Raw genomic sequence first — 27507 nt, forward strand, 5'->3', positions numbered from 1 at the left:
TGTATTTGCAATTTCATTGCAACTGCATGATCTAGTACCCCCCATGTGCTGGAGATAGGTAACTGCAGTTACATTATCTATGCGTAGTAGGATATGGACATTTTTCATAGATGTACAAAAGGACTTTAGTCCGAGAAAAGCTGCCAGTAACTCAAGATAATTAATCTCATTATTCTTAGCCTTGACAAGCTCCTCGGCATTCCATCGTCCACCTGTGCTAGAATTTAGCTCCATACACTTAGCTCCCCATCCCGAACCACTTGCATCGGAGTACAACTCCAGGTCCGGTTCTTTTCTCTGAATAGACGAGTATACAATGTGCAGGTTTGCTATCCACCATTCAAGATCGTACCGAGCTGCCTGCGAAAGTTGCATGGGCCTATCAAAATGACCTTTGTTAATTTTCAGTGCTACAATTTTGTCTGATTCTAAAGCCCGATAGAAAAGCGGACCATATTGGACAGCAGGGAATGTTGCTACAATTTTCCCAATTGTTCTGGAGACTGCTCTAATACTAGGCAAGTTAGTTTGGAGGAGGTCTAAGCAACACTTTTTAACTTCATTTACTTTGTCAGAAGGAAGTGTAATGGACATATTCACTGAATTAAGTACAAATCCAAGGAAAGTAAGTTCCTGTAATGGTTTGAGTACCGACTTATCAGGGTGAATAACAAACCCAAGCTGTGATAAAAGGCTAACCGTAGCATCAATTGCCTTGTATACTTTGGCCTTATTGTTACCAATAATAATGGTGTCATCAAGGTAACCCACTAAGATGTGATTTGCTTGGTGCAGTGTGGCGAACACTGGTTTCAAAATTTTGGTAAAGAGCCGTGGTGCAGTACTCAAACCATTTGGTAAACAAGTGAATTGAAAAAGAGTGTCTTGCCAAATAAATCTTAAGTACTTTCTATCTGAAGGGTGAACTGGGACCGAAAAATAAGCATCCCGGAGGTCCACTGAGGCAAGAAAACAATTTTCTGACATTAATTGTGTTGCTGTATGTATGCTATCCATCTTAAAATGCTGATAGCTCATATACTTGTTCAGGTCAGAAAGATCCAGAATAACTCTTAGCCCACCATTTTTCTTGGGCCGAGTAAAAATGTTGGACACAAACTCTCCCTTCTCATGGGAGCACTGTTCAATCACCCTTTTCTCAAGTAAGTGTATAATTTCTTGATTGATTTTAATTACTTCAGCTGTCCTGATGTGAAAACAGCGTGGGGGTAGTGAACGGTATGGTTTAATGGATACATTTTCAAATTCTAATTTATACCCTTCAACAGCTGATAAGATAACGTGATCAGAAGTAATCCTTCTCCAATTGTTTACAAAATGCCTCAGTCGGCCACCAATAGGAAACTTTGAATAATCATTAAGTAAACTCACCTCTTCAGCAGAAGTAGTTACTTTGTTTTCTTCCAAGGTGCACCCTGCTTTGGGGAAAGGGGCTGTGGGAAGGCATTCTGCTCTGCGAGCCTGGGTTCTGCCACTGGTCTTGACCCTTGTTCTTGCGTCTTTTCCACTGGGGCTGCCCTAAAAAAAGGACCCTCTGGGTTGCCTGACCACAAATCATGTTGGGCTGATTGCGCCCATCCCAAGTCACGGGTACTGGTTTTATTCCTGGCATATGGGTGATAAGAGTGAGTCTTGAATTGCTTGTCCTTTAATTGACCTCTCATCATCCCTGCAGCTGCCTTTTGTTGCTCACTCAGGTCTTTCACTTGCTTAGCAAGATCATCTCCAAACAAGAACTTGCCCACTTGGGAAGATTTGCACAATGGTGTAAACTTCATATTCATATCAGGTCTGATAAGACGTTTCCTAGTGCAATTTAGCTCAAAATTGGCATTGCTGAGCAAAGCGAGACAATCTTGTTGAGCTTCAGAAATATTCCCCGGGTCTAAAGATTGCAAAAATGCTGTCAAACCTCTGGTTAGTGAACGTTGAATTTTTTGTAGTTGCAGGTCTCTTTGTCTAGTTGCTTGTTTCAATTTGTCCCAAATGGGACCATTAACTCTTGGCACATCGACCAAGGGGCAATTGGTGGGTGGGGGGTATTTTCCCAAAGACTCCTCAAGAGCCTTTTCACCCAACTTGTTGGAGAGTAAATACGATGCAGACATCGCTAGATTATCATCAATTGCTTGTCCCATCTCTTGGGGCTGGGCAAACTTAGCGGCTAATGCCGGAATGCTTGGGCCTTGGCCCACATCACATTCACCTTCCCCACTCTCGAAATCTGGTGCTTGTGAATAGTCATCACTGACATTGGTCACATGGACCTGACCTGCGTGAAACTGAGAATTCTGATCATCATAGCCATAATTACTATCATCGTAAAAAGACTCGGCCTCAGAAGGGGCACTATCTTGATAACGGGTGGCCTGATTCTCAAGTGCTTTAGTCAAAAGCGATTCCAATTTAGTAAGTCTCTCCTCGAACTCAGAGTTTGAAGTTGAGGGGGATGGTTTATTCTTTTTTGGCTTGGCTTTTGATGATGGTGCCATATCGGTTCCTAAGCCCGAAGAGCCCGGCAGAGATTTAATATCTCCTTTGTCTTTATGTTTCTTGACAATTTTATTGGGCTTGGCTTTCAATAGTGCCATATCGGTACCTATGCCCGAAGAGCCCGACGGAGATTTGATATCTCCTTTATCGTGCGAAGCTGGTTGCTGGCTCGCGGAACGGGTCCCTGCGCCCGGCTTCGCCGGCGTCTGGCCCGGTGGAGAAACCGCACTCCGCTGCGACTGAGTCGCCGGCGGGCTGGTATCCACATTCAAGAGATCACGATTCATGATCTAAATTCCGACAGGAAGAACTCCAACTCGGAACAAATGTCGATGTTAGAAGGAGGTTGTTAAAGAAAAAAGTTCTAGCACATTAATTCCAGCAACCAACTCGAAGAAGGGTAAGAAAAAACAATTTTTGTCTTACCCAAAATGGCGGAAAATGACTGCCAAAACAATGCTGCGAACGTAATGACTGCGCATGCGCGGGCGGGATCTCCTGTAATTTCTCCAGGAGAATTACGAAATAAAATCGGATTTAAAGTTTCGCTTATTTTTCACAAAACAGTGATATGCACAACTAGGTGAGTCAGTCGAAGATGTTCTTCACCATTTCTTTTGTTTTTTATTGTTTGAATTATACGATATTTCATTTTTTTTTATAAATTTGACAATAAGGACCATAACTTGGCTGAACCATATAGTATTAAACAATGCTAATTCTACATGTTCAGGGAGGAATTAATCGTATCACTTGACAATGTGGAGAAAATTAGAATATTTCATATTTCATAAAATAGAATACAAAAGAAATAGTGAGTGGATGACGTCATAGTCTCCTCATTTGTATACCAGCCAGGATGTGAAATTAAGCGAAAATTTAAAATGTCATAACTTTCTTATTTTACATCTGATTTTCATGAAATTTTCAGTGATGAGCTTGTTGGATTTTTCTCTTTTTATTCAAATCAACTTTTTGTTGGGGTGGACTTGTCCTTTAAATTAAATCTTCCACCCCTCTCACTCACTCCTCCTATCTCTCCCCCCCCCCCCCCCAATATCATCATATCCCCAATCTGTTTCTCTCGCTTTCTCTCTCTCTCTCATCTTATCTTTCTCCTCTCTGTGAGATCTGAATGCATTTTTCTAGTTTTCTCTCCACTACCTCCATTATTTTTTCAAAAAAATATACTAAAATACTCTACCTACTATCGGATTTTCCCATATGCTTTCATTAAAACCTCTCTATTCTCACTCATTTGTTCTGCAAAAGAGTTTATAATCCTTCCCTTGCTTCCATGCCAGGCACATCCAAATCACTGTCTACTCTCCCTTCTGACTCAGCATGAATAGGGAGTGTCATGAACTAGACAGTGCTTGACTTCTCTTCTCTTTCATGTCTGCCTGAGCGGTTTGAAGAGCGAGGCTACAGTCGGGAAAGTCTGGTTGGATTGCAAGAGCTTTCTGGAAATCTGAGATGCCTTCTTGGAAACGACCTAAAATGAGAGAAAAGTGAATTAAACATAGGGATGAGGATATGGCACTGACTTAAGTCAATAAATTGTTTATTACTAAACCTAATCACCATTCTTCTTCTCATCCTCCTTCGTTTTTCTTCTTTCAGTACAATTATGAGCATCATCATCAACATCATTATTGCCATAATCATAATATTCTGAGATGTTTCCTGCCAGTGGCGGACCGTGACCTGGAGGAGACAAAGCATGGGGGCTGGGGGCACAGCATTGTTCACAGACAATGCAGTGCCCCCCCAATGCTTTGTCTCGTCCGGGTCACGGTCCGCTACTGTTTCCTGCCATCATAGGATCCCACTATCATGGCTGTTGATTTTATGTTGACTTGATTCAACAACTCTTTTGTGGCTACTGACACAAGAATTTGACTTAACAAATGACAAATTCAGACGGGAGTTTTCATTTAGTATCCAACCTTTTATCAACATATATCCAAATCCATCACTGTCGGATGGGGTTAATCTTGCACAACATGGCTCATTGCAATTACTATTATTATCTACCCAAAATATTAGATTTATTTTAATTCTCACCTAGCCTGTAATGGATTTGACCCCTGTTGTAGAATGCAACACTAAAGTCTGGTTTGTGTTGTAATGCCAATGTATAATCCTCAATGGCATCATCAAAGTCAACTCTTTTGTATTTAATCTGACCTCGGTCGTTCAAGGCTGATGCTACTTTCAATAATCTAGTACACAGAAAGAAAAAAAATGAATAAAACTAGTTAAATGATTCACATGAAAAACATAATCAACACTCAAAAGGATTGTTTTTCTGTCTCATATTTACACCTCATGTTTATTGACTTTCATGGATAACCTCATATTAACTTGGTCACTAGACCAAAAGCTTCAGTCTCTGTACATTTGGATGTTCCCCTGAACTACGTTGGCTCAACTCGATGGAGATGACAGTAAAATTTCAGAAATTGTTAAAAGCATTTGGTTTACTTCTAAGACAGTCTGCAAAAGTTATAGCCATATGGCTTAAATCTATTTGATTGCCAGTTGGTCTACACTCCACTAGAATGGTCTAATTTTGACTTTGTGTGTAAATGTGCTACAATTAATTGTATTTTTTTTATATCTTCCAAGTATTGCGAGATTGAATATCCACTTTTACTACGAGGGTTCATTGAATGAGTGGACCAGTGGATAATCATGATGAATGTCCAATGTGAATGTGACTAAATTGTGCATATAACTATTTTGTGAAAAATAAGTGAAACTTTAAGATTTCTTAACTAAATGTATAAATTTCTTATTTTTCTTATTCGAATCGATTTTCAATTTCAGCCATTAATCTATGCTTGTCTGATTTTTCTCTTTTGATTCAAATCAACATTTTTGAGGTGGACTTGACCTTTATAACAAGTACCATAATGTAAACCTACCAAGTATGATATGTAAACCTACCCTTAACAAGCGGTGACAGCCCGCTAGACCGAAGGTCCGCGAGACCGAGGGTCCGCTAGACCGAGGGTCCGCGAGACCGAGGGTCCGCGAGACCGAAGGCCCGCGAGGCCGAAGGTCCGCGAGACCGATTTTTTCCCCTTCATCGGTTGCCGCGGTCGAGTGGTTTAAGGCGCCTCGTTGCAGCGGCGTAACAGGTACTTGTTATCAGAGGGGGCGGGGGGGGGGCAGAGCCAAATATTTCCGAGTAATTCCGTCTAGAATTAATTGCCAGGATTTCAGTTTCGGTGGCAGAAGTGAGCAAGGGAAGCGCGTTCCAGGGAGTGTACCTACCCCCCCCCCCCCGCGAGAAACGAGGAAGGTCCAACGTTTCTGTAAATTGTTCCTTAGCTGCTCTCGCTCATCTTAATCCATCCTTTGCCTGTTAACGGAGGGGGGGGGGGACAAATTTCGAATTGCGGAACCTCCGACGTTTCTTTGAATCGTTCACTAGTCTGCATCCGCTCTTATTACGTTTTCTGCCTGAAATGGGGAGGGGCACAAAAAAAACTTCCCGTTAACTAAGTCTAAAATTAGTGGCAAAGCTAGGATCTAATTAAGGGGGCGGTAGTCAGCACGCGAAGCGTGTGAAAGACTTACTGAGCGCGCAAAACGCGTTCCCGGGGGGGGGGGGGCGGGTGCAAGGAGGGAGAAGCTGCGACGATCCCTTGAACTATTCCCTGTCTGCTCTCGCTCGTCTTACGTTCTCCATTTTCATTTTCTCGCTCACGTTTCCCCCTTTTTTTGGCGGGGGGTTGCGTTTGTTTTGTGTTTTTGGCTACGAGGGTGTAATGAATTAATAAATATAATTGTTCATTTATTTATTCATTCATTCACTCATTCAATTATTCTTTAACAGATTCCCTATTTAACATCATTTTTGTACATAGATAACATTTCAGCTTCTGCCGGAGTATCATTAGACTGGGAATACATGTAGTTTGCAAAAATGCTTTTCATAATAATAATTAACATTTTAATGCGTAACATTAAAATTTTAACTGAAGAATTATATTCATAATTATTCATAATTAAAAAAGTGCTTGAAATGTCCAGTTTCCAGGCCATAATATCATCAGATTTCTCGCCCTCATTAGGCATTGATAAATAATTCACTAATTTAATGATTAAATTGTCCCTTTTGTTTCATCTTAGCAAGAGGAATAGGAAGATAGTCATCATTTTCATATGACATGTCCTAAGGATGTCCCGGTCCTATGTCAAAACTCAAAAATTACTGAAAAATATCAGCTGTTTATTAAGTGCGATCCATATCCACCTGACAATTTTCCTACAAAGTACTTGAAATGTTTAGCTCAAATTGACTCTTTTTTCAGATCGGAATATGAAATAGTTTAAGCTCGCGCTCGCTTTGGTTTTTCATGATAAAAGATGTGTAGAATGCCTAGATTTTATGTCTAAATCTGAAACACGTGCATGTTTATTCAGATATTCAACTTGTTTTCTATTTACATCATTATCCAGTTTCAGATCACTAAATCAAACAAGTGGAATGCCTCTGGCCGTCTCACCTGCATCACGCGGTTCAATATAGCAGCAGTGCACACTTTGAATACTACTCTAACTCGCACAAGATGTTCAGTGATACATGGTTACTCTTATGTCCACTTTTTATGAACTAGACCAATAAACTTACAGAGATATGATGGTTATTCAACAAAAGACCCCAACATGGCCAAACTTCATTGACCTTACATGACCTTTGACCTTGATCATGTGACCTGAAACTCGAACAGGATGTTCAGTGATACTTGATTACTCTTATGTACAAGTTTCATGAATCAGATCCATAAACTTTCAAAGTTATGATGGTAATTCAACAGATACACCCAATTCGGCCAAAGTTCATTGATCTTTGACCTTGGTCATGTGACCTGAAACGCGCACAGGATGTTCAGTGATACTTGATTACTCTAATGTCCAAGTTTAATGAACTAGACCAATAAACTTTCAAAGTTATGATGGTAATTCAACAGATACCCCCGATTCGGCCAAAGTTCATTGACCCTAAATGACCTTTGACCTTAATCATGAGACCTGAAACTTGCACAAAAATTTTCAGTGATGCTTGATTACTATTATGTCCAAGTTTCATGAATCAGATCCATAAACTTTCAAAGTTATGATGGGAATTCAACAGATATCCCCAATTCGGCCAAAGTTCATTGACCCTAAATGACCTTTGACCTTGGTCATGTGACGTGAACTCATGCAGGATGTTCAGTGATACTTGATTAACCTTATGTCCAAGTTTCATGAACTAGGTCCATATATTTTCTAAGTTATGATGACATTTCAAAAACTTAACCTCAGGTTAAGATTTCGAGGTTGATTCCTCCAACATGGTCTAAGTTCATTGACCCTAAATGACCTTTGACCTTGGTCATGTGACATGAAACTCTAATAGGATGTTCAGTAATACTTGATTAACCTTATGGCCAAGTTTTATTTACTAGGTCCATATACTTTCTAAGTTATGACGTCATTTCAAAAACTTAACCTCAGGTTAAGATTTGATGTTGACGCCGCCGCCGTCGCCGTCGGAAAAGCGGCGCCTATAGTCTCACTTTGCTTCGCAGGTGAGACAAAAACTTCTGCTCGCATTATTAATGTAGAAAGATACCCTATTACTCATCCCTTTCATGATTTACAAAACATAACTACAGTGTCCCGTTCTAGGTCTAAATCTCGAATTTTTCCACTCGCGCTTCGCGCTCGCATTATTTGATTGCTGAAATAAACTCCTCAAAAAAGTTTAGAAATCTGACTTTGATTGGTAATCCCTTCTTGGTTTTAGTAAATATCAAGGTGTAATTAATAGCAATCATTAGAACATCTAATTTTCTTTAAAATGATACCCCACATGATATGATTATCGTTCAAATGAAGGTGCAATGCCTTGAAATGTGGGCAAGGTTAAAATTCAAAAGTTGCAAAATAACACAATATTGAAAGTCACTGTTTTTTTTTTCATTGGTGATGAGTGAGTTTCTCAGCGGTTTCTTTTTTTTCATGCATCTCAACATCTACATAAAGATGGAATCAAACAATCTCTCCAAAAGCAAACACATAATAAACAAACATGCATGGGTATATTTCAAACCACGATCACTCATACCATGTTATCTCACAGAACCAGCACTAAAGAAGCAGGGGCTTGATTTGAATATATTTTCATCTCTATTGACACAGACAAAAGAATCATGTTCTGTATTGACCCTTCATGATGACTATTTCTGCTCGTTTTCAGACCTCATCCAACACTTTTGAATCCTGCTCTTTTCGTAATGGCATGATCATAACAAGCATGGTATCGTTCTAAAGAGAATTAAATTATCTTTCGAATGATTTGAAAAATGCATTGTGTAAAATTGGAAGTTGGGAGAAATTAATGGCCAAACACAGATTTTCAAACTTTTTTTGAGGAGTTTATGTAACGTCTTCATGGCTAAGTGCAAGCAGTCCTTAAACATGTTAAAAGGCACTTTTCGATCAGATCAACACATTTACAAACATTTTTTTCTCGCGCTTTGCGCTCGCATTATTAATGAAGGAAGATCCCCCTTTCTCATCCCTTTCATGATTTACAAAACATAACTAGAGTGTCCCGTTTTAGGTCTAAAACTAGAATTTTTCCACTCGCGCTTCGCACTCGCATCAATTGTTTAGTTATATAGCTATCTTGTTCATGATTACAAAAAGTTATTGAAGTTTTCCATTCTTACTGTAGAAATGTCAAAATTTTTCATCTCGTGCTTTGCGCTCGCACTATTTAATTGTTGAAATATGTAACGTCTTCATGGCTATCTGCAAGCAGTCTGGTAGGCCTACCTTTCCAATCAGTTCAAAACATATATCAAAAATTTCTGCTCACGCTTTGCGTTCGTTCTGCAGGCAAACTATTTTTTCAGAATGTTCAAATTTTAGGAAAAAATACAATTTAAAAAGAAATTTGCTCGCGCTTCGTGCTCGCATTATAAAATAAGTATTATGATATTATATATTTATGCTGATTTAAAGAATAAAGTTGAGAAGTGACTTATAGGACTATCCTCTGAAAAGAAACAGACAAAAAATCATCTTCGAGAGGCCGATCGGGGAAAATATGGCTGAAAAAAATCCGCTTCCCCCCCTTTTGGCGAAGGCTGGATCCGTCCCTGTACCTATTATGCCTTAGTTACAAAAAGAGCTTAGAATTTCCATTCTTCGCGCTCACATTTATTTTGATTGTTGAAATATGTAACATGCAAGCAGTCTTTAACAGGTACCTTTTCCATCAGTTAATTTCTGCTTGCACTTCGCGTTCGTAGTAATCATTTAGTTGCATACACATATTTTTCACTGAGGATAACAAACATTGCCCAGAATGTTCAAGTCTTAGGAAATATACAAAAAAATTCCACCCAAAAAAATTTTGCTCGCGCTTCGCGCTCGCATTATAAAAATAAGTATTATGATATTACGTTGATTTATAAGAATAAAGCTAAGAAGTGACCATGAGGACTATTCCCCTTCAATGAACCAAGCAAAAATCATCTTTGAGCGGCCGATCGGGGATTAATACATGGCTGAAAAATATTTCAGCCCCCGCTATTGACGAAGGCTGGATCCGTCCCCCCCTACCTTTCGGGACAGATTTCCGCCCATGCATTTCACCCAGGAAATTTGGCAATTGACCACTGAAAGTGCACGGTAGACTCAAACTAAGGTATTTATAAACAGTTTTCTTTTCTCTCAATTTAAAGTTGGGAGTAGAATTATCGAAATCTCTATAGTCAAGGGCTGATTTTAATAGTATGTGGCAATTAAAATGTATCGATTTCTTTCTTTGTAAATGCTGTATTAGGCCAAATTGGGGGAGGGGCTGGAGTGCACTATTAACAAGGGGCAGATGAAGCTTACATGATATGCGAGCAAAGCATCGACAACTGCAACAATTATATTTTTTAAAACCCTGAACTATGCCCTTTAAAAGGCTATAAAAAATCTTATGAGATGCTGAAGCAAAAGCAAAGCGAACGAGCTTCACAAAAATGTGGCAGTTAAACCGTCAGAAGACTCTTTTTATTATCTGATGCATTTACACTACGAATGGGAAGGGGGCGCTTATGCCTCAATATTAATATTATGAGTTTCTCCATTGTCTACATAATCTTTTTTTCTCCTTTGCTTCTACGCTCACCTCCAAGTGCCACCCCATGTTATATTTGAATTTCTTTCAAAATAATGTTTAACCCTGGCGAATGCTGTATAAGGCCACACCGGGGAACAACATTCAAAGAAGAAAAAAAAATTCTACTTAAAAAAAAAATCTTCTATATAAAAAAAAGGCTGGCCAGTAATCAGAATACTCAACCCTTGGCGTAAATCCCGGGGATGGGGGATATACCCACGCCCCCACACACTCACTTTCTGGAATGGGCGGTTGGCGTGTGCAAATACCCCCCCCCACTTTTTAGGGAAGAAAATATATTTTAAGTAATCAGTAAAAAAAAAAAAATACTTCAAAATTTCTATTTGAAAATGCGATTGAAAACCAAAACAGTTGTTATTTTGGGGTCGCTCGCTTCGCCCCCTCGTAATATTTTAAAATTTATATTATGAAATGTGATTAAAAACGAGAAAATTGGTTCTTTATGGCTCGTTCGCTTCGACCACTCGCTAAATAGATATTCAAATGTGTGTATAGAGGGGGCAGGGGCGGATCCAGCCTTCGCCAATAGGGATCCCGGAATTTTTTTCAGCCATATTTTCCCCGATCGGCCGATCGAAGATGATTTTTTGTTTGTTTCCTTGAAGGGGGTAGTCCTATGAGTCACTTCTTATCTTTATTCTTAAATCAACGTAAATATATAATATCATAATCCTTTTTTGATAATGCGAGCGCGAAGCGCGAGCAAATTTCTTTTTAAATTGTATGTATTTTTCCTAAAATTTAAACATTCTGAAGAAAAGATGTGCCTGCAATAATTACTACGAACGCGAAGCGCGAGCAGAATTTTTTTATACACGTTTTGAAATGATCGGAAATGTAGGCCTACCTGTTAAAGACTGCTTGCAGTTAGCCATAAAGATGTTACATATTTCAACAATAAAAAAAGGCGAGCGCGAATTGCGAGCAGAAAAATTTTGACATTTCTACATAAAGAATGGAAAATTATTTTTTGTAATCATGAAAGGATAGCTACATAACTAAACAATTGGTGCGAGCGCGAAGCTCGAGCGGAAAAATTCTAGTTTTAGACCTAGAACGGAACACTATTCATGTTTTGTAAATAATGAAAAGGATGATTAAGAGGGGATCTTTTTACATTAATAATTCGAGCACCAAGGGCGAGCAGAAAGTTTTTGATATTGTGATCTGAAACTTGATAACTGAATGAACATGCGCGCGCGTGTTTCAGATTTAGACATAGAATCTAGGCATTCTATATTCATCTTTTAGCATGAAATAAAGGTGAGCGCGAAGTGCGAGCTAAAATATTTGATATTCCGATTTGAAAAAGAGGGTCAATTTCAGCTTTATATTTCAAACACTTTGTAGGAAAATTGTAAGGTGGATATAAATCGCACTTGATAAAGAGCTGATATTTTTCATTATTATTTTGAGTTCGGGACAAAGGACCATGACATCCTTAGGACATGTTATATGAATATGATGACTATATATCTTCCTATTCATCTTGTCAAGCACTAGATTAAACAAAAGGGACAATTTATTTATTAAATTGATACCTTATTTATTAATGCATAATGAGGGCGTGGAATCTGATGATATTATGGCCTGAACTTTTATAATCATGAATAGGATGCTTCAGTAATCAGTTGATATATTTTCAACCATTAATGCGGGTGCAAATCGGGAGCCGAAATTTTCTTATAAACTGCCATGAAAAGGTCATTTTAAGTAGTTTGTTGAGACATAAATACATCGCAAATCAAAATGCAAGCATGGCAGCGCTTATAGCTGATATGTTTTGACAATCAGACCTGAAAAGGGAAATTTTTAAAACTTTAGGTAATACATGAAAATAATAGGTACCTGATAAATCATTTTCGCGAGCGCGCAGCGCGAGCAAAAAATGTGAATATTTAGACAATAAAACTGACATTTTTACAGCAGAGCACTTTTTAGTCATCAATTTGTAAATCACACAAATTAATGAAAGTTCGATTTCCAAGGAGAAATATGTTTTGTATATTGACTTCCAAACTTGATATTTAAGCTCCATGTTGAACAAGATATGTGAATTGCCTGACAGGCAATGCGAGCGCGAGCGAAAATTTTATACAGTGACATGAAAGATTCTTTTTTTTAAGTCTTCCTCTCCTCTTATTTATATACTCGTCTTCCTACCGGGCCCATCGCCCCCCTGGATCCGCCTATGGGGGGGGGGGATAAAACTCGATCATCCCCCACTCCTTAAAGTGGATTTACGCTGGTGTACTCAACACACCCTTTCGAGACAAGCCCCCTCCCTAGTTCCCATGAATAGGTGTTTATTAATTTATCTTGAGTTGAGTTTATTAACATTAACATATTTACATGAATGAATATATGTATAATACATATTTACAAGAATGTGTTTGTATAACATGAATCATATAAATGCAGTTCATAACATAAGCATAGTCTATATAAGAACACAATGTGATACCCATATCAGCATATAATACAAGAGTCTTGATGCAGTTTCACCTGACAAGAAGCAAGTCACCACAAAAATTAAAAAATAAATTTGAATTGAATTGATCGTATGCATGAACATAAACTATAAATGGTTTGGGTGATTTTGCACCAAAAGAAATGCTGTTTAAGGGAGAACCAAATGTAAGCAAAAGTGCTAGTCGAGAATGATTTCTCCAAAAGAATCAAAGTGCAATGTATCTACTCTACTAAAACAACTTTCTTTTTATTTTTCCCCCAAACTCATGTCAATCATCAAACTTCATTAATCAAGAGAGTTTTCATATCTTTTACGAAATGAAAACCGTGTTCTTGAATACTCTGGGGCAAACTATTCAAAAACTCCAATAAAATATATAGAAAAAGTGCCATGTGTAGTGTTACTTTTCATGCTTTTGGGGAGTCTTAGCATGGAATGTTCTCCCCGCTGTCAAGCCATCCTGTCGCGATAACTGGAGAAGGGGTGGGAAGGGGGGGTGGGCTTCTGTCGATAGGGTGCGGCCATCCCCGCTCTGCTCACCCACCCTTTCGACACATCGACAATCCCTTCCCCGCTTGCTCTCACTTTGTTTGCTTTTGTTTTGTGTTATTTTTTCTCCAGCCCGGTTGAAGAATTAATGTGTGTTTTTTTCTTGGGGGGGGGGGGGGGAACCCCGCCCACTCTGGTTTTTTTAATGACGCAATCGATCCGCATCTTTCAGTTCTTGTATATCACGTCGATCTGTCATCATCTGTGGGATTACCCAGAAAGGTGGGGGACTGAGGCCATGCGGCATGTTATCTTTTGATAGAACTTTATACAGAATACTTACCCTCATCCTATGTGGACGAGCCCCATCCTCAACTTGGAAAACAATTGTTGTTGCTCGTCCCTGACATTGCTTCCTTCAACAACGCCAAGATATAATGATGCCACATTTACTTTGTTTTTTGTGATATCTGTGGCCATGAGCAACTAGAACGAGCCCCCTCCCAATCCCGGCTTTGACACATGCGTCTAATTCTTGAGCCATTTTGACAGAAGATAAAATGAAAGATGTGCCCGTTCTCAGGTGCATGCCATTGGTCAAGTGGGATTGTACATATCATGAATGTTAATTTCGTCGTGAGTCTGCCAGAAGGGCGTTAACTCCCGCTCACACTGTACAATTCACATAGAGAGCGCTCAAGCTAACGCCCTTCTGCCAGACAGAAAAATTGAAATTGGAGCTCGCGCATGCTACCCTTCGCTTTCTGCCCCCTTTTCTGCCAGCTGCATGACGAACTTTTCTCATTATGTATTCACCGTATTCTAGGGAAATAAGCATGAATGTTCAATGTTCCAGGTGTATGTATTTCCATAATATTTCCAGTTTTCTTGTTAAACATTAAATGCACAAGATCATGAAGCAGAATTACCATAAAAATAAACGTTAAATGAGTAGAGGTAATGATTTAGTAGTGTCAGTGAAATTAGGCAACGTAAGTTTCTACTGTAAGTATCGGACCCCCCCCTATAAGAGAGCCCTTTCATGCGCGCAGTGTTTCGCACGATTCGCGTGCTCACTACAGCCCACTACCGGGAAATGTTTTGGCTCTAACCCCCCCCTCCGAAAACAGGCATACGCCGCTTCAACGAGGCCCTTTACACCACTCGTCACCTGCTCATGAAGGAAAAAAAGTCGGTCTCACCCACTTGTTCACTGCTACCATCTGGCCTGTAGAGAATCTACAGGTAGGACTATGGTATGCCAATGCTGTATAGAGCACACACTTTAAAAAATCATTAAAATATCACTTTTGTGACCAAAATTACTAATTTCCATACAGTTGCAATTTATTTATCATTAGTAATGTGGGAATATTTTTTGTATTTACTAGAGCGCTCAAAAACTTGAATTTTTGGCATATTTTTGTGTACGCCCTCTATTGGTGGAAAGTAATATGGCAAGAAAATTTACATTTTTTTATCTCTATTTTTAATTAAGAATAAATGATATAAAGAATCAAATTTAAATAAGAGCCAAGCAGTATGAAATAACAGGTCTAATGGAAACTGTCAGTGTAAAAAATCAAGCATTTGCCCCAAAGAAAAAGAGAAAATAAGCCAAACATTGCCACCCTTATTTTGTCACACATGGAGATATAACCGAGAACAAGGTTATATTATAACCTTGTTCATTGAATGAGTGGTCTCACGGGCCCTCGGTCTCGCGGACCTTCGGTCAAGTGGTCGGACCCCTAACAAGCATTGGGTACGAAACCACGCTTTTCTTTAGCTACCGAATCACAACAAAATAAAACTAACTTTTATTTCAGTACGAAATGCAAAACGAAGCCCAACAATACATTAGGCCTACCCCTATACCGTTTTCCCAACATCAATTTGTATATGTGGGCCACTATACAAAAATTAGACCAACTTACAACTCATTATCTTCACGTTCTAAGGTAGATAAACGGTGAATCGAATCATCAATGAAGCTTGAATATTTGATTTCAGCCATCCTAAGGTTCCCATTCGTAAAATAATTGTTTGCTTCTATGAAATTATCAGTCATTTTGATATCCTACTCAATGAAAAATATACAAGTCGCTTGATTCGCGTTCTATAGAATAAAGTTATGGAACGCGTGCAGCTAGCTAGCAGCATGCATATACAGGCAGCAAAGAAAGAACTTGTACTTTGTAGCGTATACTTAGTTATTTTAACTTACCTCTATAAGGTTCTGCTTGTAGAAGAAATTTATTTAGTTTGAATATTATTTGGATTCACAATAGTAATTGCCAAGTGATTTAAAAGGGAGTCATTTGATTCAATTTTCCCAGATTTATGATAATTATTTGAGAAATATTCAAAACAACGGAGCGCATAGACGCCAAGTGGGATATCTTTATTTTTTCTTGTTTATTTATCATTTTTAAGGAAAGGACAGGTCGTTATATTTTAAGTACACCCACAACACAACAAAAGGTTGATTTGAATAAAGAAATAAAAATAGAAAATTCCAACAAGCACAACAATGAAAATTTCATCAAAATCGGATGCAAAATAAAATTATTTTTCACATAATAGTTATATGCACAAATTCAAGAATATGAGAATATTCACTGTTCATTTTGTTTTTACTGTTAAATCATGCAACATTTCAAGTTTGCAGACTTGACAATAAGGACCAACCTTATGAACCATGACATTTTTAAAACAATGATAATTCTACAAGTTCAGGGAGGAATAAAAGTTTGTATCACATGAAGACAATGAGGAGAAAATGAAAATTTTACATATTTCAGATGATAAAATACAAAATGAATAGTGAGATAATGGATGATGTCATCAGTCCCCTCGTTTTCATTCCAACTAGGATATGAATATAACTTTTTTTGTAAAACTGAGCTATACTTTGAAATGTCATTACAGTTTCTTATATTATAACATCCCGATTTCAATAAATTTTCAGCTTCTGCTTGCTTGATTTTTTAAATCAACTTTTTGTCGGGCTGGAATGATCCTTTAATTAAACAAGCATATAGGTTCTTAATTTCATCAATATGCAAGGAACTTATGACAGTAAATAAAAACAAAATTGTCATTTTCTGCGGCACCACAGGTGATACACAAGTATAAGAGAGCCAAAGATGTGACAAAGTTAATGAGGAGAGAGATGACATCATCCACTCATAGGACCCTGATTTCTTTTTGTATTTCGTTACATGAAATATGAATATTCTAATTTTCTCCTTATTATCATGTTGATCACAGTTTTATTTCTCCCTGTACGTGAGGAATTGCCCTCATTGTTTAACACTTTGAGGTTCAAACAAGATCTATGCGCGAACAGGGGCGGATCCAGCTTTCGCCAATGGGGGGGGGGCCGAAAATATTTAGATCAGCATTTTTTCGATTGGCCGCTACAATCTGGCTTTTTTGGGTTGGTTTTTCAGGGGTAGTCCTAACTAAAGACTGAAGTTTTAAGTATATGTTAGCTTTTATTGCTATAAACAATATAATGTATCTCATGTGGTCTTAATATATAATGCGAGCGCGAAGCGCGAGCTAAAAATCATTGACATTTTATGTCCTTAGAACTGAAGATTTAGAGCAGTTTTTATAATCATGAACAGAGATAAGTATCCAACTAAACAATGCGAGCGCGAAGCGCGAGCCGAAATTTTATCATATATAGTAACGTGAAAAGTGACTCAATTAGGACTATTTTTAGTGATTAATGAAGAGGATACAAGTATCACCAATTAAATAATGAGAGTGCGAAGCGCGAGTTCAAAATTTCTGATATTCCGACCTGAAAAAAATGAACAGTCTAAGCGCGTTTTTATTGAAATAAACAAGCTGTGTGTCTCAAACAATTAAATGCGAGCGTGAAGCATGAGCCTAATTTTTTGATATATTCTGACATGATAAAGGAGCATTTTGACAAATTTTGGTAAGAATTTCCAAAGAGCATAGGTTTCTCACAAATCAAACAATGCGAGCGCGCAGCGCGAGCTGAACATTTTGATAAACATTAACAACTTGTGTAAATCAAACAAAATAATGAAAGCTTGATGTGCGAGCTAAAAAATTGTGTGCAAATTGATATCAGAACTGGATATATTGTATATATATATATTGGTTATATATTAGTGTCATTTAACCCTCTTGAATGGGATTCATTACACAGGCAATGCGAGCGCGAAGCGCGAGCGAAAAAATTATATAAAGTCTATTTGCCAATTCTTCCCCCACCTTTTTTTTTTGTTTCCTTTCGGGGTCGGGCCGGTCGTTACGAGGCTGTACCTCTTTCTTACTTTTCTGTCTGTTTTTCGTAGTTTTTATCAAGGTAAAGAGTACACTTTTTTCTGCAGGTTGTCAAAAAATAGGGGGGGGGGGGCCGGGGCTGGCTCTGCCCCCTCCTGGATCCGCGCCTGGCGAATGATCTGTAAAAATGAAAGTATTGTATAATTTAAACGCTAAAAAAAAATGAGGGAGGTCATCGACTCTCTCAATTGCATATCAATTAGTTTTGCATAATGTATTTTGTGAAAAATAAGCTTAACTTTAAAATGTCATAACTTTCTCATTCTACAACCGATTCAGTGATGAAAAGCATTCAGCATTATGCTTCTTCGATTTTCCTCTATTGAACTTTTTTCATCAAAATCGGATAACAAATAATAAAGTTATTGAAGTTTTAGCAATATTTGTGAAAACAGTCGTCATGAATATTCATTAGGTTGTCTGATGATGTCACATCTCCACTTTCCATTTTCTTATGTTATTACATAAAAACAGTTTTCTTCATTATTTCATACTTGTGTGAATGATATGTCTCCCTTATAATGAAATAAGTTACATAAAAAAATATCTAATGCACTAAATCAGTTGTCAATCCAATATAGTTCTTGGAGGAAAAAATATGAATAAGCCCATATAATAAAATACAAAATAAGAAGTGGGGATGTGACATCATCAGCCCACCCAATGAATATTCATGACGATTGTTTTCACAAAATATTGCTAAACTTTAAAATTCAATAACTTTATTTGTCATCCGATTTTGACGAAAATTTCAGCATTTTGCTAAGTGAATACTGTATTTATCGAGCTATAAATACTTTCAGCCCGGACCATCCCTTTATTTCTCCCTTTAAATGCTAGCGCAGCCACAATCAATGGCTTTGCTCATTATTTACCCTCTATTGTTATAATGTATTCAAGGATCGCCGTAACGTGTAAACGCACAAAGCCAAAAAGCAAACAATATGCCCTGTTTACCCGCCGTGTTCGCTCGCCGAGGCTGTCTGATGAAAATCGGATCTTAGTTACTGCATTCATGAGTCAGTGGTATTCTCTGTGAACTATTACCGAACGTAATATTCAAAGAACTTATTCATTGATGTTTCACACAGTGTTACAATTCGTGGACAGATTTGTACGAAAGGTTTATACATATCACCCGGGTCATGTAACGTGTCTTGCTGCGGTATGGTTATAGTTTGATGTAAAAATATACTTCCTCCATCATATTTCGAGGACGGAAACTTATCAGCGTTCAGTAAGCGTAAGTAACCCATTAATACCATGGAGGTTAATAATCTACTGTAACTCATTTCATTTAAAACCAAGTTTGATGGATGCCACAGGATGAAATAATTATGTCAGCCATTTGGTTCATTGGATTTTTCTTGCAGATTACAGACAAAGGGCTTCCCTTATTATAGTACAAACTTACTGGCCAGTTACAAAAGCCAATATAAATATGTTTTGGTAATGATGATTACTTTCGCTGACTCTGAGCAGACACATTGCTCAATTTTACTAAGCAAAACTAAATGTACAATTTCGTAAAATAATTATGATTTGAACTTACTCGAATGGCAGCATATGTGGCCACATGCACTGCGACACATTATTATTCCCACAAACTATTCTTAATTTTTTATAGCGTGGAAGTGTTTGGAAATTTATAAATGTTTATTTAAAAGAAAATAATGTAAAATTCTGAAGTTTTAATTTGTCATATTTTGAAACTGTCATCAAACAATATTATGCAAAATTTCAGGAGACAATAAGGCTTTGAGAAATATTTCGTCGTGTGTTTAATATTCATGTTTTGTGATCAAATAAATAGGAAATATGCTAAATTATTTTTTCCATGATCTGGCGGCATCCTAGGTCGTCACCAAAGGCTACAGTGCAACTGTGTATTAATTTGTACTTCTCTCCTCCCCCTTTTTTTAAAACCATAATGACTATATCACGTATTCTGGTTTCATATATAACTACATACATATTTGAAATATAGTTCATTATCATATTTGACGCTAATTCTTTCCCGGAATTTCTTGGAACTCCGAAACGATTTACATTCTTGTTAAATACACAACGTTCTTCATTATCATCACTCTTTTTTTATATCGAGAAATATACACTGTAAAAATTATTTGGTAATTTTTTTATGGCTTGTGTACAACCAATTTTGGGCAGTATTTTACCCAATGCGGGAAACATATTGTCCAGTAAGGTTAAAAAACTAATAAGCAATAATTATTTTAGAATGGGCAAAATTTTCATTCCACTGGATAAATAAAAATGCCCCAAAGAAATGCCCAATTTTGGTTGGACACATAATTCAATAATTACCCTCATGAAGCCGGATGGAGCACTTTAACCAAATATTTTTATAGACATTTTCACATTACATTATTGTACAAAGGCAACGAATAGACCTATTCTTTTACTGATTTTTTCTGTATATTTCGATGGGATAGAAGAATAGATCCTTACACAATGTTGACATTAGGCGGAATCATCTATATCAAGATTCCAACATATTTTACAGATCAGGTCGCACGGTCTTGATGTCATCGATGATGACGCTTTATAATTGGATCACCGTTCTCTTCCTAACGGTGATGATCTCGACATCGTCTTCTTCGTGGCCGGACTTCGATCTCCCGGACGATCTGCCCGATGATCTCCCAGTTAAGATACCAGATCATCTGCCGGATTTCGTCACCATACTACCCGATCTGTTCAAGAACCTCAGTATCTCAGTCGCCTGTGATGCCGCCCTTGCTCGGATGTTCGATGACAAGCGTTCCCGGGAGGCCACCCTAGGTAAAAAAAACAGTATAATATGTATGTATATAACAAAAACAAAAACACCCAAATTCACTTTTCATCGAGTTGATATCGGGGAGGGGGCACTCGGGTTTGGAGAGTGCAGGGGTGTTCCGTGTACGGTCCCAAATGAAAGAAGGGGCTTAAGGACAAGACATCCCTTTGCAATTGGGGATGCTTAAGAGCTGGAATCTAACATGAAATTGGGTCTTCGATCGAGAACTGACGCCTGGAATAAGGGGGCTAAGGAAAGGGAAGAAATGGGTCGGTCATATGTAGCACTGGCGGATCCAGTGGTCCACTTGTGCCTTGAGAGGCAGAATTACATTTTTTAATGTGCCGTTAAAACAGAAGTGTGCCCCCATTTGAAAATAAAACTTTTTTTTTTTTTTTCGGAAAGTCCTGGATCCGCCCCAGCAAAGAAGAATGGTGAAAATGTATCGCTTATAAAGGATCTGCTGGCAAAGTCTTAAGGGCCGCACATACCCACACTGCCATTATACTTGAGTGCCCCTCCCGGATGATATATGCTTCTATCAAAAAAATATTTGTATGGATGAATCTACAGCATAATAGGGCATTTATAGCGATGCATTGAAAACGAGCATTTCGTCGATATGATTTGCACGTGCGATATAATTATATCATATCTTCTGCACAAAGAGCCGAAATTTTACACAGGCTTCTACACGAAACTTTCTATGCAACACTGCACAGTCTCCTCCTCAATTGAAGATAGCATTGCTGATATGATGTGATTTTCATTCATTGGACAAGAGAAATATTCCACTCATCGTGCAATATATCGTAACTGGTGGAACATTTCTTGTATCCAGTTCCGAATCATCCAAAATATAACATAGGCCCTAGTTATTTTGTGAGCGTTCATATAATTATTTGAAAAATACTTTTAAAATGTATCTTATTTTTCTTGTTACAGCTCTAGATGCTTGTGGCAAGCCGATGCCTGGTTTTTTAGTGGGCAACCTAGCCTGGCTGGGACACTGGCCCGAGTGTAAGAGTCTGGAGGAGTTTCATTTCTGCACCACCTTTCTCAAATTGAACATGTCCGCTGGGGTAATTGTGCATTTTTACATGATTTGTTGCAAAAGTATTTTTTTCTAAAGATTTGGGTTGTATGGATCTGTTAGTGAGCAGGCAGATAACCGGGTCTGTGGAACCGGGCCGGGGGGGGGGGGGGGGCTGCCCCCACTTTTCAATTTAGCGTGTACATATAAACGTAAAAAATACCATATGATTGTACATGAGATTTTGACGATTTAGCGCCCCCACAAAACTGTTCCACGGCCCACAGAGAAATCATCTCGATGCACATATTTTAGAACTCCATTTCAACTGAAAGGCCAAGTCCATCCCAACAAAAAGTTGACTTGAAAAAAAAAGACCAGATACCATTTACTACAATTCCAAGGTCTCATTGGTCCCCCTCTCCCTCCTCCCCCCCCCCCCCCTCTCTCTCTCTCTATCCACGCTAACCCATAATCTTCTCCATACACTCTTCTTAGCTCACTGTCCCCGTGATGAAGTGGGGTTTATGTCTTCCAGATGAATGCGATGAGAAAGATGTTTTCAATTCTATCACTGAAATAATTGGTAAGATTTCTTTTTCCTATTTGATTTATATACTTTTCAGGACTTTCTAGTTTTGATATATTATTGGTGGTACAGTTCACATGTATATATTCGCGTATTTTATAATCTAATTATCCCCTATGAATTGAACTTCATGCCCCATTATTAATCAACCAATGTGATTTAATTATTGAATGATAAATTTTCTGTGTTTTAAATAAATACTATCATAATAATTAGTAAATGCATTGCATCTTCTGGGTCTACATTTTTGCGGATTCTTTGCAGTCATTCATAAATATGTTTTGGTTAATTGTTAGATTTGTTAGATTTTGCATTGAGAATCTAACAATCAAATCGTACATTTAACACTGGTCCATTACATTTGTCGCAACGGTTAGAACAATGGCATTGTAAAGATTTCCGAAAAGGAACATATTAGTTGAAATAATTATTTTGTTTTGATTAATGGTCATTTTTGTGCTTGCTCGTGATACTTGACGCACAACGAGGTTATTGAATTATACGTCATCAGTAATGATTTCGCAGAGTTTAACCTCGAACCACCTCAAAGTAAATTCAACCTTAATCTCTTGTGAAAAATCATCGAAAACATGAATGAAATATAAACACCGATCGACATTCAAACCACGTATCTCTTTTGCTTGGTAATCAAACACCTTGTAACTTTGATAACAAATCATAAGCAAATATACTTATTTTATCTAAACACCCCCCAAATAGTTTAAGGTCATGAAAAGACAATTCCCATTGAAACATAGTTTTTTATCTGACTATTTCAACCACCACATGGACTCTTGTACGTAAACAAAAATGGGACTTACGGCTATACGTCCCATCCATACCTGGCTACCAGGATACACGATTTGAAGTTCAACCCAGATAACTAGATTTTGACACTACGATCCACATGTATATCAGAGTTGTTGTGCCTCTTAGAAATGTAATTCGTTATTTAAATAAAAAGGTTTAAAAGGGATCTATATTAAGACAGGACCCCCTTCGAAATAAACTCCATACACCCCAAATATTTTGGGGTACCTAATGAAACAGGTCAATAAATTAAAACAATATCATATGCTGTATTTGTAATGACTAAAAGAGAACAGCAATACCAGTCGAAACACCCGGTTTTGATTTGTAAAGGAGTATCATAGTTCACAGAAATATATATTTAGTATTGTATATTCAGGACTATTTCAAATTATGATATTATGAAAGTATATATATTTTATGCTTGGTCTTAGCAATTTATTGTTTTGTCCCTACCTTTTGTATTAATGTTCTGAATAAGAAAGAGAGTTACACGTGACTCCCTTTTTTATATTCAGAACATTAATTAAAAAAAAACAATCGTTAGCAAATAGGTTAAAATCACGTCGCTTTGTTTCCCCTATTTCACTGACGGTACTTCACAGATTAGCCTATATAGCCAGTGGATGTATGGATATTACAAAAAAAATGATATTCAATTTTTAAAATTTCTAATTTCATTCGTGCATGCAGACAAGCTAGAATACGATGAACTGAGTACGCTTAATCCCCAAGTTATAAAGGTCCAATGTGCGACATCTCCACCTCGGGCTTACGACGCAGGCTTCTACTCTACAGTGTAAGTTACATGTATCGATCATCTTCATGATTTTATTTTATGTTTTCTTTGAATTTCTACAAGGGATCTAGGGAAATGACCGACTTCTGTTTAAAAAATTGTAATATTTTTATCATCCATGTACAATTATTACAATCATTTTTTTTTTCATTTTGATGATATTTGTCGTCGTGGATATGAATGATGAATAATGCCAATGTGGTTGTTTATACATGGGAAGAATGGGGGGGGGGGGGGTGACCAATGAGAAGTCAAGTTTTTTTCTTTAAGATATATAATTGTATATAAAATATTCATTTTTTTATTTCTTTTTCCCCAATGCTTTCTCTTTTTTATGTAATATCGATGTTTTACTTGTACATTGAATTGTATTTTGTATTTCTTAATTGTATATACATGTAATGTTTTTATTTAATTATACACGGATGTTCTGAAGAACAGCATTTGGCTGATGTCACGTGTATACCGTGTCGAAATAAAATAAAATGAAAATGAAATGAAAAAAAAAACACGCGAAATTTTGAATTGTTATCCCGGGGGAGGGGGTGGAAAAGGTAAAAGCACAATCTATAGAAGAGCTCATAAATTCCCAATTGAATTAAAGCAGTATATTATAAAATTACAACGCCCATGGCTCTCACTTTATGCTCTTCATCCTTTCCTTTCCCTTTTTAATTTATATTGAAAAACATATTTTAATCAGCGAAAAATAAGGAGACTAAAAGAGCTAAATAAAAGGAAAATGAAGAAATAAGACCAGCAAGAGAAGTGTTATGCTGTATAAGTCGTCCCACTTGAAATTAATCTTTCAACTGCATGACAGCTTGATAAATGACGTCACGACTAGATCACCTAATCTCGATTACCCCATATCTAAATTCCCTGAAGCCGCCCTTGGTATAAAGCGAGGGGGTATCCAATGCATACACTTACCAGGGGGGGGGGGGGGCTGGTCTTGTCTAAAGGGACGTCATCGCGACTTACTGATGGGGTGCATGGGTCGGGTGAAAACGATTTTAGGATTACATGATTTTCCTGGATTGAATTCCTGAATTAAAATAACTTTATACATTGTAATATCTTCAGATTAATTGCTTTTCAGCATGGTCTTGTTAACATAAAAAAGCAACGATGAAATATAAAGAATGAAGTAAATTAGGATAAGATTTAACAATCAATCGATTAAATTAAATCACTGTTATACAATCATCTTTCAACATAACATAATAAATATATGAGGAAAGTTACTTCACTCATAGGATATTAGAATACAGTAAAATTTAAATTAAAGAGTACGATACAATTGACATATTAAATAATTTCAATGAATTTATGAATGAATTAAGTCAAATGAGAATAGTTGAACTTATTGAACAAATGAGAAAAGTACTGGATATTAAATCGCGGTAAAGTAGAGATTAATACATTTACCATTGAGTGTAACCCATTGAAGTCACTGAATTTAAGTAGAGGTTACAAAAGGTTATAGGGTTGCATACGCTCCCATGTATCATACCTCTCTTTTTGTGCTTTTTTTCCCACCCGGCCAATTATTTGTCACTATATACTTGGAAAAGTCATTAGGGGGTTTCTTTCGTAGCCCCGCCTCTGCCTTCCGTAAAAGTTAATTATCAATCGATATGAATATTTTATACATGTAGGATCCTTTGCTGTGTTGTTGCCTTGTTAATGGTATCTGGCTCTCTATTCGACGTGCACAAAGAAAGACAAAAGAAGACAAGAGAGGAGCACATCGAGGATTCGGAAGCCTTATTACTGCTTCGACAAGACAGTAAACCAAATGGTTACGGCTCGTCTCACCAGCATGCCGCCAAACAAAAGAAAGGTGAGTGTAAAATTCACTGGTCTTGATCTTTCAAAGGGTATAGCGTGCAGAGGGTTATTATAGTCTGCAAACACAGACTCATATTTGACACTTAAACCAATAACATGTCTAGAGTTAAAAAACTAGACGCCAAAGGTTCTATTGGTAGAGCCAGCAACAGTAGGCCGACATCTATAGACTAGTCTTACTATACTTCATACTCTGCATTATGCACAAAGCGAATCGCGAAAATCAAGGGTCTGAGCCCGCAGACTAATGGAATTCATACATGCATACCATGGATACTGTGAACAACTATTGTTCAACATTTGATGTCATTCGAGAGTCTAAACCAATAAACTTTTGTCAATAAATGCTGCGTCATGCAGGGACCATGTGTGAATAGAAGCAGAGGGTCAGGGTGCAACAAAAGGAAAGAGACTCTTCGTTATTTAAGGGGGTATCTCACTGGGCTTGAAACTAGTTCGCGACTAGTTCGCGACTTCAAATTTTGCTAGTTGCAGAGACGTCTCCGCGACATCTCTGAGACGTCTCATGAAAATTACAGAGTCTCCGAGGAGTCGCAAGAAGATTAAACATGTTTAATATTTTTGGAGACTGTTTCTAGTCTCCGCGACGTCTCCGAGAAGTCTCCATCAGTTGCTGCGACGTCTCGGAGACTAATGATATATGCGACTGCTGAGACGTCGCCGCGATGTCTCCGCGATGTCTCAGAGACGTCTCAGAGACATCGCGAAGACCTGCTGGAGACCAAAAAAATTATAATACATTGCGGAGACGTCTCCGCGACACTTCTTCACACTGTTTGACCCACTTCAGAAACCACGTGACTGAACGCGTGCTGATATCCCTCCTCCTGCTCCAAGTCAGGTGTATGATCTTTCAAACGTTCCATCGAGACGTCTCCTTGGTGAGAGCGCAAGCCATTTTTGTCTCCGAGACGTCTCCGCGACTGCAGCGACTGATAAGTTGGAGACTGTCGCGGCGACGTCTCCGTTGGTGAGATAGGGCCTTTAAACGAGAGTTTTGGACCTGGATTATGACGTAATCAAAATAGACAAACGACGTGGAATTACATGTAAGGATTTGACAAAAACTGGCAATGACGTCACCTTGAGGTTACCTTGGATGCCAATACCATTCCATCATAGCGATGTATCGATGCACTGTATTGATGATTACATTGCTTACAGGGGTTCAACCCCCTTTAAATTTTGATACCCAAATCCGTCCCCCTGAGAATTACCCCCCCCCTCGAAAAAATTTAAGACTTTTTTTGCTTGTCAATTTTTTTAGGTACGAAGCGACCTAAAATTGGTGGTGAAGACTTTTTTTGGGGGGTGGGGGGGTGTCAAAATTCAATTCAGCTTGAACTCTCCCCCTAAAAAAATCCTGCTTACGCTATACTGCATCAATATGTATATATATTTACATGTATATATTCAGACTATTCGTCCCATAAAAAAATCCGAGAGGTATCGATGCTTAAGCATGACTTAATTACACATATAATAGAGAAATAGCCGATTAATGTAACGATCAGAGCCTCTTCTAGGTCCATGTTTCATCTGATATAACTTGGATGTTTATTCCTTACGCGTGAGCGAGCATAAATAATTCGA

The 27507-nt window shown here is 37.8% G+C and overlaps 2 protein-coding genes across 2 annotated transcripts in view; one reads left to right on the forward strand and one right to left on the reverse strand.

Annotated features, from left to right (window-relative positions):
- Positions 1–3629: 3629 nt before the first annotated feature.
- Positions 3630–15806, reverse strand: LOC121406488 (tetratricopeptide repeat protein 32-like). Its single transcript, XM_041597498.1, has 3 exons — positions 15617–15806; positions 4582–4739; positions 3630–4009 (listed from the first exon to the last, which is right to left on the reverse strand). Exons 1-3 carry the CDS (start codon positions 15748–15750, stop codon positions 3873–3875), a joined length of 429 nt encoding a protein of 142 aa, XP_041453432.1. The 5' UTR covers positions 15751–15806; the 3' UTR covers positions 3630–3872.
- Positions 15807–18891: 3085 nt separating this feature from the next.
- Positions 18892–27507, forward strand: part of LOC121418529 (nose resistant to fluoxetine protein 6-like) — a 35452-nt gene continuing 26836 nt past the window's right edge. Inside the window, exons 1-6 of the mRNA XM_041612449.1 lie at positions 18892–19251; positions 20533–20810; positions 21754–21890; positions 22340–22427; positions 23934–24039; positions 25701–25885. Of these exons, the coding sequence (XP_041468383.1) occupies positions 20552–20810; positions 21754–21890; positions 22340–22427; positions 23934–24039; positions 25701–25885 (775 nt within the window). The 5' untranslated portion in view covers positions 18892–19251; positions 20533–20551. The remainder of the gene's footprint in view (positions 19252–20532; positions 20811–21753; positions 21891–22339; positions 22428–23933; positions 24040–25700; positions 25886–27507) is intronic.

The sequence above is a fragment of the Lytechinus variegatus genome, chromosome 1, assembly GCF_018143015.1.
Source record: "Lytechinus variegatus isolate NC3 chromosome 1, Lvar_3.0, whole genome shotgun sequence".
In the NCBI taxonomy this organism is placed as follows: domain Eukaryota; kingdom Metazoa; phylum Echinodermata; class Echinoidea; order Temnopleuroida; family Toxopneustidae; genus Lytechinus; species Lytechinus variegatus.

Excerpts from the sequence above, each read along its gene's own strand:
- LOC121406488 (XM_041597498.1), bottom strand. The coding sequence starts at position 15,750 with ATGACTGATAATTTCATAGAAGCAAACAATTATTTTACGAATGGGAAC. Across the intron at positions 4,740-15,616 it reads GAACGTGAAGATAATGAGTT|ATTATTGAAAGTAGCATCAG; the intron begins GTAAGTTGGTCT and ends TCTGTGTACTAG. Across the intron at positions 4,010-4,581 it reads TCAAATCCATTACAGGCTAG|GTCGTTTCCAAGAAGGCATC; the intron begins GTGAGAATTAAA and ends CTCTCATTTTAG.